The 17,678-nt window shown below is 33.4% G+C and overlaps 1 protein-coding gene across 1 annotated transcript in view; it reads right to left on the bottom strand.

Annotated features, from left to right (window-relative positions):
* LOC118181527 (uncharacterized) overlaps positions 1 to 17,351 on the bottom strand; it is a 218,835-nt gene extending 201,484 nt beyond the window's left edge. The window contains exons 1-3 of the mRNA XM_085809773.1: positions 16,950 to 17,351; positions 15,127 to 15,224; positions 700 to 774 (exon numbers count right to left, since the gene is read on the bottom strand). Of these exons, the coding sequence (XP_085665899.1) occupies positions 700 to 774; positions 15,127 to 15,181 (130 nt within the window). The 5' untranslated portion in view covers positions 15,182 to 15,224; positions 16,950 to 17,351. The remainder of the gene's footprint in view (positions 1 to 699; positions 775 to 15,126; positions 15,225 to 16,949) is intronic.
* Positions 17,352 to 17,678: the final 327 nt, after the last annotated feature.

Raw genomic sequence — 17,678 nt, 5'->3', positions numbered from 1 at the left:
ATATACAATCATCTGATTATAATAAATGATTTTTAAAACTAAATATGTACAGAAGAGTTGATAATAATTATTTAAAAAAATTTTAGCCTCCTTAATACATAGTAAAATGATCTGGGACAATCTGTTTAAGACAAAGCACACTAGGCTATTCGGAAAAAATGTTTTCATAACTGATTTTCTAAAGGAAAGTACAAACATTTATATTTCATTCAAGAATAATTATGGAATCTAACATAGAAAACCCATTCAATTTAAAGTAACTGATTCTTGTGTTAATAACCAATGTCTTTGGGCTCCTGCCCCATATGCAATTATCAATTCAAAACAAAATCAGTTCAATAAGTTTTAAATATTTCATTTATAGGCCTAAGAGAAGTAAAGTTCAAATGTAGTTTCAAAGCTAGATTATGGAACAGATAAAAATATTTTGGTTGGATGGAAATGAGCTTATCTCATACTGAGACTACAATAGAACAAACTGCCAAATACCACGTAGTTCACAGGCTTAGGAAACTTATGTTCCAAATGCTTCTCAATATGGATCACTTCCTAATGCACTTGGCATGATCAAGATCTTGAAAGAGTACAATTATTATGCAGAAGTAAGAACTTTGTAAAAAGTTTAAATCATTAAAAAGTTAGAAACATTTCTTGCTTAACACATTTTTATGATTTCATCATCAAAATAACTAAAATTACCTTCTGAAGAATGAGATTCCTCTGCAGCTCTTCTTGGTAATATCGAAGAATTGAACTCAGCTTCAGAATTTATATCTATGTAAAGAAAATTTAAAAATATATGTAAACAGCTCCATTATCCAATACATCAGACACTGCAGAAGAAAGCAATGTTAAAGAATGCAACTCAGCAAATTTACCTTTAATAAAATTTTAAAGAAAATATATGAAGCAGTAAACTTATATTATGAAGTAAATGAAAAACTTCTGAATTAAAACCCAGTTAAGATAGATTTGGGTTGTTTGCACATCATTCTTTCTGTCCATCATTGCTCAGTTTCCTTGTTTTTATTATATTTTATATATTATTTATTATTGTATTTATTATAAATATCCTAAAATTAATGCAAGATTTGAATTAAATAAAAAACACAGTTATTTTCTTTAAATTGTTATTTTTTTATTGAATTATAAAGTACACAGGATAGGGTTATGTTAGGGTTATGTACGGAATAACACATCGGTCAAACGGCCTCCATGTTTTTGCTGGCATATACATACTTTTTGTCGAAATGTTCCATGATCATTTTGCATAAATGCAAGTAAACTTCCTTGATGCAGTACTGAATTTCCTCCTTCAATGTATGCAAGCTTGTGGGCATAGACCTTTGACTTCAAATAACCCCATAAAAAGAAATCCAATGGTGTTAAATCACACAATCTAGAGCAGGGATGGTCAAACTATGGCCCGCCAGAAGATTTTATCCGGCCCAAGGTAAGAATTTTAATTTGCCGGTCCGAAGGCAAATTAAAAGAAATATATATTTATATATTATGTATCCATCTCCTTTTCTACTTTGTTTAAATATTATTTATTAAAAATATACCAGGCCAACAAATTTTTTCGAAGAGGTAAACAGTATCCAAGAAGCAGCTACACATGCAAGTTACATTGTAGCATACAATATTGCTAAAAATAATAAAGCTCTCAATGATGGGGAGTTCGTTAAACAATGCATGCTCCAAGTTTGTGATGTTCTATAGCCTTTGATGCTTTAGTTGCATATTCTGGCGTTTAGCAGGAATTTATCCTGCTCTAACCAGAGCTTAGCATGAATCCCACAAGGGGCCTCACACATAACGGCTCTTCATAATTGTTTCACCATAAAGATGTGAACACTTGGGAATAATAAAATGAGGCACACTGTCTCTGCAGACTCACTGGCGGTGAGAGTGTTATGAGCTGAAGTCCAATCAGAAGCGAGAAAATAGTCTTTTGAATCCTGCTACATAAACGTCAAAGTTAGTAAAGTCCTGAGTATGCTTTTCAACACAGTAAATTTGAGTGAAATACTCCTAGTATGTGGGCTGGCAGAATGCTGTCTGCTGCTGATGTCTTGGCTCTGCATTTCCTGACTTTCATGAAGAAATGCTGTGTAGGGCCTGATATTCCTGTCCTTGTCGAGTATTTCATGTTTTGTGTCCAGATAAGAAAAATAATTTTGAGACTGTAAGCTTATCTCAAAAAACGGCGACTTCAAGAATCGAAGACACCGATAAAAATTTGACATTACAATTAGAGTCAAAGACTAGCCTGTTTAAACTTTGTTCCATAGTTATGGATGAAAGTACTGATATAAATGATACTGCTCAATTAGTATTATTTACAAGAGTGTTAATGAGAACTTTGAAATTACCAAGGAAGTGGCATGCATGCGTTCTTTGAAAGGAACTAGAATGGGACGCAATATTTTTCATGAATTTCAGGAAGGGTTTTTAACTTTGAAAGTGCCTATAACAAATACATATATGCAATATTACAATTGCTGGACCAAGGCATTATGTTACGGAGTACCTTTGCAAATTAATGCAATAACCTCCACATCATCATTATTAGAACGATTGCTGGAGCACTAAATGCGACAGGGGGAAAAATTCAGGATTTCTTGGAGGCTTTAATAAAAACTTTCCCGGGAACAATGTTTTTCTACATTGTGTTTTACATCAAGATGTTCTGTGTAAATCTGCATTAAATATGAAACCCGTGCTTGCTGCAGTCGTGAAGCTTGTAAATACTATTCAATCTTGTGGGCTTACTCACAGGCAATTTCGATATTTTCTTCAGTCAGTGCAATCTGAATACTTTGATGTACTGTATTACACAAAATTAAGTGGCTTGGTGCAGGATGTGTTTTCGAGCCAGTTTAGCAGCTGAAAGACGACACTGTGTTGTTCTTCCATGTTCTGTACAGTGCGAAATGTTAGAAGACACAGAATAGCTTTCGGATTTTGCATTTTTCACAGATATTCTTTGTCATATGAGCAACCTGAATGTCAAGATGCAAGGGAAAAATTAATTTATCGATGATATCTTGGCCCATCTCAAAGCTTTTAAACTAAAAAGTAATCTGTTAGCTGGGTGGCTAGCTAAGAACGACTTGTCTCATTTCCCAAGGTTAAATTCAATACTCTCAGTAAATGAAGAGAAGTTTAAGAATTATGAAGATGGCTCGAAAAAATTGCATTTTTAGTTCGAATGGAGATTTCAAGATTTCAGTGCCATTCAAACTGAATTGGATATTTTTATCATGCCTTTCAATGTAAATTGTGAAGCAGTGAGGTCAGACATGCAGCTTGAATTAATTGAGTTGCAATCTAACAATCATCTCAAGCAGTTGTTTCTAAATATGCCAAAGTTAGAGAATTAAAAATTATTATCAAAAGTAAGTCTCCCAAATTTAATATCTCCCACTCAGAAAACCAGTGTTAAAGTGTTTTCAAATATTAACTTTAGAAAGAATTATTTCACAAGTAGACTGACAGATGAGCATTTAGCCTTGTTCCTTAGAATCAGTTCATCTCACTTGGAACATCAATATAAGGAACTTTTAAAAATGAAATCTCAATTTCATTCATCTCATTAATATATTTAAATTGTAATACTTGCATATAATTTTTAAATTTTTAGAAAAACTTATCTTGGCCCGCCAAACTTTTTTTTTTTTAAATTTTTGGCCCGCGACCAAAAAAGTTTACCCATTCTTGATCTAGAGGGCCAATTCTCATCACCAAAATGAGAGAGTACATGACCAGGAAATGTCTCATGCTGTAATTGAATTGTTTCAAGGGCTTTATGGCATGTGGCATCATCTTGTTGAAATCACATGTCATCCAGATCAATATCATCCAATTAGGCAGAAACCATTTCGTTATTATGTCACAATATTGAGCACGATATTGCTTGACCAGCTTCATTTTCGAAAAAGTACGGTCCAATGATGCCTCCAGCCCCAAAGAACCAAACAGCAACACATTGAGGATGCATTTGTTTTTCGACAATCACAGGTAGGTTTTTGGAATCCCAAATGCGACAGTTTTCACAATTAACAAAGCTATCAAAATGAAAATGTGCTTCATTGCTGAAAATGATTTTGTTTGAAAAATTGGCATCCACGAGCTCACTTCGTTCCGCATTGTCCTTAGACTTCAGTTCTTGTGTCAGTTTAACTTTGTAAGTATGGAGATATAGATCTTCAGTGAGTATACACTGTAAAGAGCTTCCTGAAATTTGCAGTTGTTGTCCACGACGCCGAACTGATGTTCCTGCACTTTCGCCCACACTGTCACGCAATGTTTCGATACTGACGTTTGAATGGCTTGTTTCTGAGTGACCAGTGTATTTAGGATCACCAACTGATCCAGTCTGCCTGAATTTTTCAATTACTTTCTTCATAGCTTACGAAGTTAAATCACTATTTGGACCATATTTTGTACGAAAATTTCGAACTGTGGCTACCAGACTTTCATTATTTTTTAAATATTATTCAACAATGAAAACCCATTCTATCATGTAACGTTTCATTTCTATTAGCCCTAAACTATCAGCTGTCAAATGATTTTTCTAATAGGGTTGCCAACACCTTACTGCACGAATTGTGGCAAATTCAAATTTTGCGTTAATTTTCAAAACTTGCATTAATCTTGTTAGAAGAACAGGGCTAGAAAGAGATCCAGGATCACCCTTAAAATCTGAGACCCTTGATCCAAGCATTGTTGGCCTAGGTAATAATTAGGACTTGTCCTGAATTAATTTGAAAAATATTTTTCAAAAAAAGTTGCAGTGGTTTGATCTTCAGTTACAGAAAATGCAATTCTGTGACCAATTTCTAACTGCAGAATTTTTATTTGAGGTCTTCCTGTTTGAAGTCCTGTGATGGTCAAAAAGCACTGATCAAGAACCATAAATCAATAAAGGCCATCAATCAGAGAGCAAGATTTATAAATGTTTTCATAATTATTTTAAAATTCAGTATTAAAAGTATTGATGCTATTAGCCGATTATAATATTCATGTATCAGACCATACCTTAAATCTATAATTTGCAATGATATAGTTTTAAAAATGGTTTTAGATGACAATGTGAATAGTGGGGTTTGTCAAAATTTCTTATTAATGATTTAATGTTCACATCTATTTTTGGTGTTAAGCATATTCGACAGTGTGGCATAAGTTGTGCAAAAATCTGATAGTCTTAAGATTTTTTAAAACTTTAGCATCTGGCTGATCAATAAACATAATATAAAATAAATTTGTCTGTTTCTGAATTTTGATTTGATAATCCTCACACAACATATCTGAAATTTTTGACTGCCTTCTGAATATGATATTAGTTAAACTTATCAAATGAACAAATATCTGGAAGTAAAAAAACTAAATATTATGCACCTTCTTTAAGAAAAGAATACTTCAGTATATTTATAATGATACTTAATTTTCATAACACGAGCATGCTATTTGACTTTAGGAGAATGTATTCATTATTTTCTGGGAGGTCAGAGCACTGTGTTTTAAAAATTTCACTGAAAATCAATAAAATTCAGCTAGTATACCACAGATTCACATTCACACAAACTGCTTTTTCGTGATGGACATGTCTTTTAGTGAGATTGTTTATCACATTTATAACCATTCTTTTGCAGGTTATGAGGGAAAATATCTACACTCATGTGCAAAATTAAGAGAATTTGCTCATTATGTTGAATTTTTGAAAAACTAATAGACATTTTAATGAAATTTTTTACGAATATACATTTATAACAGAGAAAGAGATGTACCAAACAAAAGTCATTTTATGTATGCATGATTATCTGTAAAGTTCATAGTGCAAGATGTCCAAAATCCATGTTTTAATACTAAGCTGAAAACGGGTCTAATATGGAGTATGGTCCCCTCTCACAGCCTGACGTGTCAAACAGCATGACAGCATACTGCACAGGAAGTAGCTGAAGAGTCTTTGTAGCAGTCAATCCCATTCCTGCAGCAAGGCAGTTTAAACTTCAGGATAGTTCTCAGAGGGTGATGCCAAGAAGAAATTGCCCTTCCATGAGCATCCCAGACATGCTCTCTAGGGTTAAGGTAAGGAGATCTAGTAGCCAATACATGCGATGTATATTCTCACCCTTCCAAGTAATCATCAACCAACTGAGCCCTATGTGGAGGAGAGCTGTCATCCATTAATAGGAACCCAGAACCAACTGTGCCCATGAAAAGTCGAACACAGAGCTTTAAGATCTTCTCTCTGCCCCTCATAGCAGCTGGCAGCCTTTGTCAAACATATGCAGGGGTATGTAGCCATCCAACATAATGCCTACCCAAACCATTACACCTCCACCACCATAAAAATACTTTTCTCCGCTGAGAGATGAATAGTATCGTGTTCCAGGCTCCATCCAGAAACAGGTACATCAAAGAACCAGTGTCTATGCTGTATCTTGATCCATCTCTTAAAAGCACTGTGCTCCACTAAAGTCAGGTCCAAGGCACATGTTGTCTGCCCTATGCTAAACATGCTGTCTTATGTGCTGCAGGGAGAGGGACACAAATAGTGGGTCTTCTAGCATACAGTTCTAGCACATGAAGCCTTTGAGCAACTGTAGACCATAAAACTACGGTTCCACTTCCAGCATACAGCTCATATGACAGCCCTGTGCTGCCATGCTGAAAGTGCCAAATAATGATCCTCATTTGTCACTGTGATCTTGGTCAAATCTTGTCCAGATTTTTTTTTTTATATGGATCCAGTGTTCTGAAACTATTTCCACAAATTAGAGACGACACTAGGTGTTACAGTGAGGTCTGTAGCCTCCTGCATTTGTTATTGGCATGCCTCATTACACTCAAAAGTGTCCCCAAGAGCTTGTCATGTGTTCTAAAGTGAAGTTAAACAAATATATACAAAGAAACACAAAAAAAATGTGCAAATAACAAGGAACTAGGCAAGGCTTTAGTGTTAAAGGAATAAAAAAACTATTGAGTAAAATATCAATTTTAGTAATTTGTTTTTCCTGACAATGGTCAATAAAAATAAGGATAATAAGGAATTACCAAATAAGATACAAAAATTAGGAATCCTGCATTAAAATAAGTTTATAGGTATTATTAACTATAATAATACATATACGAAAAAGGCTAGGCATAATCAGCTATTTTTATATTGTTTAATCGTTTATGCCCACAGGCAATTAAGCAAAGACAGGCACATCAAAGCACACACGGGGTTATCTGTGTGATGGAAGGAATGCCTTTGTGGAGGGCTTTTAAAGGAAAACTGATTGTCTTATGAATACATTCATAGAGAAATAAGCCAAGAAAATAACCTATGCAACCAGCATTTTCACCAGAATTTGAACTACTAGTATTCAGTGGCTTTATCTATTTGGCCATTGGTAGGCCTTACTATTAGGCAGTGTAGAAGTGTGTTGTATAAAAATTTCCAATGGTATTTACATATTTTGCCATTTAATGTTTTCTGCAAATAAAAACTATCATTAGACAGGGCAATTTAGTGCCAGTAGTGGATAAGCATGACATCACAACACAGAAAATATCTTCACTTTGGTTTCATTTAACCTTGATTATCAATAAGCCAGCTCAGTTTTTGTAAAGAAGGATAAGAGTTAACTGCTACTTCTCTATTTTCATTTTGAAAAAAAAATTTTTTTTTTCAAATTTGGAACCTACCTTCTACATAAACAAGAAACAGAGGAGTACTTTTGATATTATGGAACTGGTTACCTATATTCATATACTGAGGAGCACACTCAAAACATTTAAACGCTGTGGAATTCAACAACACGGTGCAATAAAAGGCACAGCAAAACCCTCATTTTCTATTCAAGTGAATTTATGAGACTAAATTCGTAAAGATAACAATTGTGATCCTATTTTAAACTCCACTGAAACTGCTAAAATGATTGGTGCTAGTTTTCATAACTCGTCAGATAATCTCAAAACTTTAGTTCAAATTTATTCAAGTTTTCTATATGCTACATTTGTAACTTGAACTTGTTGATTATCTAATTAAATAAAAAATGATTTGTTCCTTTACACTCCCAGCAGAAAGATTGGCACATGTTTCATGGGATCTCTATCAAATACATCAAGTGACAACTTTCCAACCAGAAAAATATGCAAGCAGCTATTCAATTTCCGAAAAGTTATCTCCCAGATGGTATAGTGGTTAGGGTAGCCTGACTGCGATACTGAAGGGTCTGGGTTCAAATCCCGAAGAAGGCATGGATGTAAAATTGTCTGTCCCTTCATAGGAACATAGCAGTGGCTGCCTATTTAGGTGCCTCCACAATAAAATGGCCACCACTTCTGGCCTTAGAAATTCTTGCAAAAATTCTTAATGAATGTAGGCTTAATGGAAGATTAGATAGGTAGCTTAATGGTAAGATAAGCAAGGTATTTCTTATCTTGTCATTAACTCTTTGAAAGGTGGTGGTTACCTACAGTGACCACCTTTTCTATTGAATATCTTACTCACTCGTGCGAGTGGTTTTCAAAACTAACCGTTTCTGAAGTTCCCTTGTAGCTCCCTAGATGGCAATCAAGAAACACAAGCAAGTAGTTGATGTAGCAATTCGTCTTTAAGAAAATAAGCATCGGCCATCAAAGACAACATCACGATGATGTGCACTCCGCAGCACCAAGAAAAAGCCTGTAAGAACAGTGTGGGGATGCAGTACATGCAAAGTCGTACTCTGCTTGAAAAGAAAAACTGTTTCCATGAGTACTATAGAGACTGATTTGCAGGGATTGTTCTGTGAGTGGTGATCACCAACACTAACCGCCAGAATTGGTCATTTTTTCCCCGCGTCTTCAACGAAATATGTGTAATTGTCGCAAATAATTTCATTGTAACACCTGATATAGTAAATAAAACAAGAGTTTTGTTGAAAACATTAATTGCCTTTTCCTGCCCCTGAAAGAGTTAAGCAACCTATCTGGCTATCTGGGTCATTAAACTATTTTATCTGGGAAAAATTACTTTAACCCTCCCAGCGTTACAGCCGAAAAATTCCGCATAGAAGGCTGCCTTCTATATTCATTATAGATGAAAATTTCTGCTAGTTTTTAATGTATCTGATTTCGGTTTGGATGTATATTGTAAGGAAAGGAATCAAAGTAAAAAATGAGAGAGTCATTTATTAATTATAATCAAGAAAATACCACTTATTCATGACATTTTGAGGAACTTTGAAATTTCAGGGCTAAACCCGTAATGCTCGGAGAGTTAAGATAGCTTGGTCTAATTTCAATTATGACAAATAAAACCTAATACAGCCAGCCTCATGCATCAGAAATTTAATTTAATTTGAATTTATGTTTATGTACAGTGAAATAATCCACAAATATTTTAGGTTCAAGGCATCTCAGTATTTTAAGACAAAACTTTGAGGTCACAAAATACATATATCACATAGTTTTGCACATTCTAAAAATTTACCATAATAATGACATATTTATTTATAAAACATCTTTTGAAATTGTATATTAAAAAACTGATAGCATCTTTTTGATCAAATACTTAAAATCTATTTGCTAAGTAATATCTAAATATTTACATTATTATATAGTTTGCTGTACTCTATAAAATATTCTTGCTGTTGTAAAGATATAAAAAGAGAACAGCTAAGTTCACGAGGTATATAAAAATATTCAAATTATATAGAATTTATTTATTTTTCAGCAAATAAAATTTCAAAAAGTATACATTTGTTCAATATGTTTTGAATTTCAATTTTGAAACTGATAACGGGAAAAAATTCCATTTTTTATACATAAAATAATGCTTAATTTCATAAAATGCCCTTATTATGTAATCTTTTATTCCTCATAATTTAATTTTTTATTTAAATTAATTTAATAAGCAGCTGTAATAATGTAGCTTCAGAAAAATGATCCCTTTTAAAATATATATATTTGGTACTTTGTAAAAAAAGGTTAGAAAAATATACGGAACTACTCTGATATGCGCCCTCCAGTCGCGAAACATTTTCGGTGAGAAACTCCATGCTGCCATATTACTATCTAAATTTTTTGTCTACATTTAGAACTTTAAGCCTAAAATGTCTCCAAAAACGCGGTTTTCGCACATGCAAAAAACACATTTTGAACATACATTTTAAGCTAAAAATCTAAAACAAGAACAAAAAATTTAGATAGCAAAAACGTAATGTTTCTAACCAAAAATATTTGATAAGAATCCATGGGTAAAAGTATATTTTAGGGTACCCCTTGGCGAAACTTGGCGATTTTTGGCGGTACATGGATACCGAGTTTGTGCAATGCTTCGACTTGTTATTTTGGCCTATGTAGTGGCGATTTTTGGCGAAAAAATTGCCGCTACGCAAGCCAAAATAACAAGTGCACAAACTCGGTATCCATGTACTCATCAACCTATTTCCACTTAAAAAAAATCTCCAACTTGCACAAAAATAACATTGTGCACTCCCTTGACTTTATCCATGTACACATCGACCTATTTTCACTTAAAAAAATACCCGAATTCCACAAACTATGCTTTACACACTCTTTTGAGTTTGTCCATGTACACATCGATATATTTTCACTTAAAAAGTCAAAGGAGCACCCAATTCTACAGTAGAGGCAAACAAAAAATACATAATCTCAATAAGCTACATTTTAAACCAAAGAATAAAATAACACAAAAAAGGAAAAACCTGTTATGTATTTTAGCACTACACAAAGCATAAATCCCCTTACCTTATTTAGAAATTCGTTCATCTTCAGTCTGTGGCACACAAAATTCCTTAACAGCATCCAAAAACTTCCTAAAATTATCTGAACTACAATCCGTATATCTGTGTCGCCACAGAAATTAACAAAAATAAGAGTAAAAAATATACTACGTAGTTCCAGACTATGGCTACTAAGTAAACCTTCATTTACACAATTCTTTTCCCCTTTCATCCCAAATCGTACAGAAACTTCAAATTAATTCTACTACATTCAGCCATTGTACTGTCTAAACAATGAAACAAGCAATGTACTTCCTAAGCAACACACACCACAAAAGCCTTTGCAAAACATCCCATGATTCAAAATTTCCCCAGAATAATGCAAACGATTACGTCATAATAGGGTTTCCATAACGTTCAACTACTGAGGTTACAATAAATGATACAACTTGGTGAAAAACAGAACAACAACTTGGCGATAAACGAAACAACTTCGCGATAATACAAGGGGTACCTTAAAGTCAACTCTACCCGAATCCATGTACACAGCGATATGTTTTAACTTAAAAAAAAAAAAAAATCGGTACAACTCTATTATACACCCTAATTTCACCAAATGTGGCGATATGCACTGGTTTTTGGCACGATTGCGTGTTCTATGGCAACCCTGTTGACGTTGAAAAATCTTTCGCTGGAGCTCGTTGGTTCGCCTCTGTGTCTGAGAAGATGGGAGGGAAAGATAAAATGGTAGTTGTTGAATTGAAGTTCGGCAAAAGGAAATACAGTCAAAAGTCGTTAATCCGGATTCGTCGGGACTTCGGCGATTCCGGATTATCGATTTTTCCGGAGTATAGATCATCAGTTTAAATCTGGTAAGATGGCATGCAGAAATTATAAAATTAAAAATATTAAACCGTAATTTATGAAATAAAGAACAATTATGAAAAAACATAAAGGGTATCAAAATTTACAAAAAAAAAAAAAAAAAAAAAAAAAAGCTTAATATTTATTTATTTACTTTATTAAACATTTCTTTCAATGCAAGTTGTTTAAGTTGCTTCGTTTTATGTGATAATACTTTCTCTTTACTTTATCGGAAGCGAATTATAATGACGAGGAATTTGATTTAAATCATATCAAAGATGGAGTACATCGAGATGAAATACTACATTTAGTAAGGAATTATAAGGCAAATAAAATAAAAACATCTGTCCTGAAGATAAGGATAGTGCTGACAGATTACCTTTCAATTCATTGCGCGCCGCGGTGTTTCGGCATTCCCCCCCCCTGGGCCGCAGAGCAGCGTGAAACTGATAAACAGATTTCGGAATGGTTTGAGAAACGAAGGATATGCCTTTATCCATTTTTTGCAGCAATTCCACTTTTGTTTAATGGACTTCTAAACATACTTTCGCTTTGTAGATCCTTTACATATTCGGAAATTCTATTTAACATAATCGAAAGTTCAAGCTTACTTTTACAAAATTGCTCTAGCAGTCTGCAAAAAATAATAAGCCGAATCCAATTCGAAGATTAAGGAACAACGCAATCTGCAACATTAACTGAATTAGATAATTTTAGCTTAGCTTATACCGTCCGTTATACATTAAACGTGCAAGCGTGAATGTATTACGCGCATGCGCACACGCAAATTCGCAGCCATAAAGTCTTACGCGCAACGGGACGCATGCGCAGAAAGTTTGTAGCTTTGAGGTCCGGATTATGGGTGTCCGAATTAACGACTTTTGACTGTATCATTGTGGCTATCCTGTTGAGGGGTAGTGGGTATTTGGAAGTGTGGAAAAAGGGTCTGGGAGATTATTTTTAATGGCAGTGCATGATAGAAGTAGGGATTTGTGATTTTATTTATTTGTGAACCATAGTATAAATTTTCTGGATAGCGTGTCTGGCTGTCATGTAAATACGATAGTGATTACGTGGCGGCATGTTAAAGGCGGTATGAAATTTATATTTCTGGTATTCGAAAACGCATTAATTCATGGTAAGTGCATTTTATTTTATCCTTGTTCTTATTTTGTAGAATGTTATGTTCATCGGTTCTTTAGTATGTATTTCTGTCGTTATTGTTTTTTTTTTAATTGTTTGAAATTTATTTTAGTTTATTTTGTTGTTTAGTATCTAGACTGTGCAATTCGTAGATGTTTTTTAAAGTTGAAACAGAACACTGTGTACATGGTATTATTTGAAATTTATTGTTGTTATGTTATCTTATTAAAGCGAGGAGTGCGTAGATCGTAGATTCCTTCCTTGCCTAAATTGTGCAATTCGTAGAATTTTTTTAAAGTTTAAACAGGATGCTGTGTACATGGTATTCTTTGAAATTTATTGTTGTTATGTTAATTTATTAAAGCGAGGTGTGCGTAGTTTGTAGATTCGTTCGTTGCCTACATTATGCCATTCGCATATGTTTTTTTAAGTTAAAACATGTTGCTGCGTACATGGTTTCTCGTCAAATATTTTTGGTTAGAAACTTTACGTTTTTGCTATCTAAATTTTTTGTTTTTGTTTCAGATTTTTAGCTAAATAACGTAGTTTTTGCATGCGCGAAAACCGCGTTTCTGGAGACATTTTAGGCTAAAAGTTCAAAATGTAGACAAAAAATTTAGATAGTAATATGGCAGCGTGAAGTTTCTCGCCAAAAATATTTGGCGACTTGAGGGCGCATATCAGAGTAGTTCCAAAAAATCTATGAATGCACAATCTAGGCAACGAACAAATCTATGAACTATTCAACAAAATGCACCTGCCATGAATTAATGCTTTTTTGAACAACAGAAATACCAATTTCATACCGCCTTTAACATGCTGCCATGTAATCACTATCGTATTTATATGACAGCCAGGCATACTATCCAGAAAATTCATACTATGGTTCACAAATAAATAAAATCACAAATCCCTACTTCTATCATGCACAGCCACTAAAAATAATCTCCCAGACCCTCTTTCCACACCTCCAAATACCCACTGCCCCTCAACAGGATGGCCACGATGATATTTCCTTTTGCCGAACTTCAATTCAACAACTTCTATCATTTTATCTTTTCACTCTATCTTCGCGAACCAACGAGCTCCAGTGAAAGATTTTTCAATGTCAACAGGGTTGACATACAACACGCAATCGTGCCAAAAACCAGCGCAGAACACATATCGCCACATTTGGTGAAATTAGAGCGTATATCAGGGTTGTACCAAATATAGATATTTTAGATTAAAAAGTATAACCTCCGTTAATTTTATTATTTATTAAAATATTTGATAATAAAATGCAGTTAAACATACTAAACATTATTCATAAGTAATAGGAATACTCATAATTTTAAAAATAAATAAAGGTGAATAAATTTTCATGCAGGCAGCTACATTTTGTAATTTTTATACACACTAAATACAAAAACAGAATTATTAAATTTCAACCGAATTATATAAAATTTTGATAATTTACAAGCAAAGAACACCATATATAGTCCTCAAAGGTATTTCGGCTAATCTTTGGAATATGGTAACAGGTAGTTTGGCGACATTTTGGTAAGGCGATAAAGGTTACTAGCTAGGACTTTAGCAATAATCTGAGAAGTACACAGTTCCAATCACAGATTATTTTGTCTCAGAGAAATGAGAGATCATGTGACATTTATGGACAAATCAGAGTTCTTTAATTCAAAAAGAGGGGAAATTTGCAAAAATATCTGCAGTACTTCATACCATTTTGTATGTTCAGCTTCATTCCATCTTGTATCTTGTGTGAAACAATGTTGCTTAATATTTGGATCCCATGGCCCTCTCTAAAGTAAATTCCAAATTTTTATTGCATTTATGTGATCATCCAAAAGAGTTACTTGAATGATGTATGAGTGTAGGATTAATCGCAGATAAGTACGAATGTCCAACACATGGGAATGAAATGAGATTGTGTGAAAGGAAGGATATTACAGATAAGTTTGAATGGCAGTGCAAGAAATCTGGTGAAAATGGACATTTTGTGAAATGGAGTGAAAGGAAGAGTACCTGGTTTGCTGAAAGTCGTTTGAGTAAGCGTAATTCGGCTAGCAGAGTGTTGGAAAAAATGTTGAGTAAAAAAAAAAAAAAAAACATGCCTTTACTTTATGAAAACAAAATGGCATCAAAAAAAAAAAAAAAAAAAAACTAGCTGGTTGCTGTAGCAGGGTTGGTCACCAAATTTTCGCCAAGTTACCATAATCCGAAGATTCACCGGTATTTCTTATATTTTTTAATTAATAACTTATGCTTATACTTTGGCTCTGAAACATCTAAGATAGTTAAAAAAATATTATTTCACATAATTTGTTTCATACAATATCCATAAATATATATAGATAAGATATATAAAGCATTTACTTCATGATACTAAAACACTTACCAACTTTTAGTGTCAAAGATATCTTTGGATCTGGCTTGGTCTCTGTCTTTTCCATGCTATTTGAAAGATTCCAATTCTTGTAAGTCCTGTAATTTAATCTATGAAAACATTCACAGAAAATTATTCAAAATGTTTCTCAGTAATACATTTCAACATGAACAGATATTACTCATTCATTTAAGAGGAAGAGAATTAGTATCAGACTGCAACAATATTAATTGAAAATATACAAGATAAATTTTGAGAAAGTTTAATATTAATAAAGTAAATGATTACTAGCACACCCCATTTTTTTAAATAAATTAATATCCAATTTCAATATTTTTTTTCAAGTATATGTAACCCAGCTAGGAATCCTCAAGTTCTAAAATAATGTTTAACCCTTGAAAATCATAAAACTTCCTGTGTTTTTTTAGTATTAGAAATAAATTAGGTACTGTTCTGTTATCATGACCAGGTTCAGAAATATATGCATATACATATGTAAGCACAAATGTATGTGTGTGTATACATATAAACATACGTTCATACATTTCTGAATCTGGTCCCGATAACAGAACAGTACCATAAATTACTTAGGATAAATCCAAGATACATTTCACAAAGAATTTTTCATTTTTATTCTCATTTACTTTATAGAACATACTTTTTTATTTAGAGCAATCTAAATAAAGATGGAAAGCTGGCAAGTCTAATGTGTAAAACAAAGACTGGAGAGGACTGCCAAAATTTATTTACATTTCATAATATATACAGAAATATATTTTTATGGTTTAGGATTTGGCTAAAGTGCAAAATCGGCCACTTATTTCATTGGTGTTTGGCGCTTTTTACAAGAGTAAGAAGAATTGAATTTTTGTACATTTTCTTTGACCTTTTTAAGTGAAAATAGGTCAATATGTACATGGATAAAGTCAAGAGAGTGCGCAATGCCATTTTTGTAGAATTCTGGGATTTTTTTTTAAGTGAAAATAGGTTGATGTGTACATGGATACTGAGCATGTGCAATTCTTAGAAACGCGCCAAGCAGTGGGCGATTCTGCACTTTCCCCTAGGTTTCTTGCATCTAATACTTCAGAAACGTGTTTATGATTATATACTACTGATATATAAATACTGCTTATGATTACATTTTAAAGCAGCAGATACATAATATAAAGATTTTAAAATAAATCACAGTATATTAGCACAAGATCCAGTCTTTCTGTAAATTAACTTGCAGGTGTGTTCGATTCTCAAGCCTTGACTTTGTTACAAGGTTATACTAGTTCAGAAACACTGCAACTAGAAAACTGAAATTCAATCAGTCATCTAAATTTATATAAAAGCTGATTAATGAACTAACAATATATTACAGAATGAAAAAGGAATCAATTTTTCCTAAAGTTTCCTTGAAGAATTAATATGTGTTCCTCCATTTAACAAATGTTCAGTTTTCGCACCCTATCCAAGTGCATCAATTTTGAGCGATTTTCGAGCGTTTTTTTTAAAATTAACATTGATAAGTTATTTTGATTATGATGTAGCACAGGAGACCTAGCTGTTATTTCTCTAGTCATTGATTATGTGAGTATGTGAACCATTAGTACCATGCCATAAGACTGGCATTATTTCAATTTTATTATTTTTTCTTTTACGGAAAACTGTCAGTTGATAAACATTCACGTTATGCATCACATTATGCATTATATTAATAGCTAAGAAATTAAAATTTCTCTCAGCAAAATTAATGAAATCACATACGATATAAATAAAATGCAAATTTCATTACAATTAATGCTAAACATTTATCTTAAATAATAAAACATGGAACTAATAATTACTGTTTGCTGACGTCAATAATAAAAGAATAAGCTGCTGTCACTCATTAAACAACCTCCTTAGTAATACAACACATCACGAATTATATATCCTTCATTATATAAAACGATAAAATTGAAACAGTTAATGGCGCCCTATAAATGATATAAAAAGGTCAGTTATATACGCAAAATAAATAACTTCAAATGTAAACATGGCAAAAATGAATATTTTTGTAAATTTCACAAGTACTGAACAAATCAAACATTGCGCGTTTTTTATTCACACACATTGTGTCTATTTACCACTACCGCCCTCTAGGCATGATGTTTGGCATCCTTTCAAGTATCGTTTAGAAACGTGGTGAAAGGCAACAGCTGGTTTTCCTTTTGTATTTCGCAATTCATAGACCATTACTTACAAAGGGAGACTGGACTGAACTATATCCATTAGTACAGGAAGTCTCTCGCCCAGCTCTTACCTGATTTGTAATGCGTATACAGCCCCTGAAAAGCGCCATCAAAACAAAACGAGTCGGACAGGAATAAGCGCGCTGAGGTAGATGGCGTGAGGTGAGAAGAATAAGCTATTCGGTTTTGGATTCGCGGGGAACAAGTTTGGAACAAGCGCGTAGTCACGGGGAGTGCTCGTGCGCACCCCTCTCCCCCCCTACGTCACCCGTCTATTAACAAAAAAGAGCAATTTTGAGAACTTCAAATGAATAAAAATTACAAAAATAGTTTTATAGAGGC

The sequence above is a fragment of the Stegodyphus dumicola genome, chromosome X2 (genome assembly GCF_044657685.1).
Source record: "Stegodyphus dumicola isolate Sdum_Otavi_A_Nest chromosome X2, ASM4465768v1".
In the NCBI taxonomy this organism is placed as follows: Eukaryota; Metazoa; Arthropoda; class Arachnida; order Araneae; family Eresidae; genus Stegodyphus; species Stegodyphus dumicola.
This window is presented reverse-complemented; position numbering and strand designations above follow the sequence as displayed.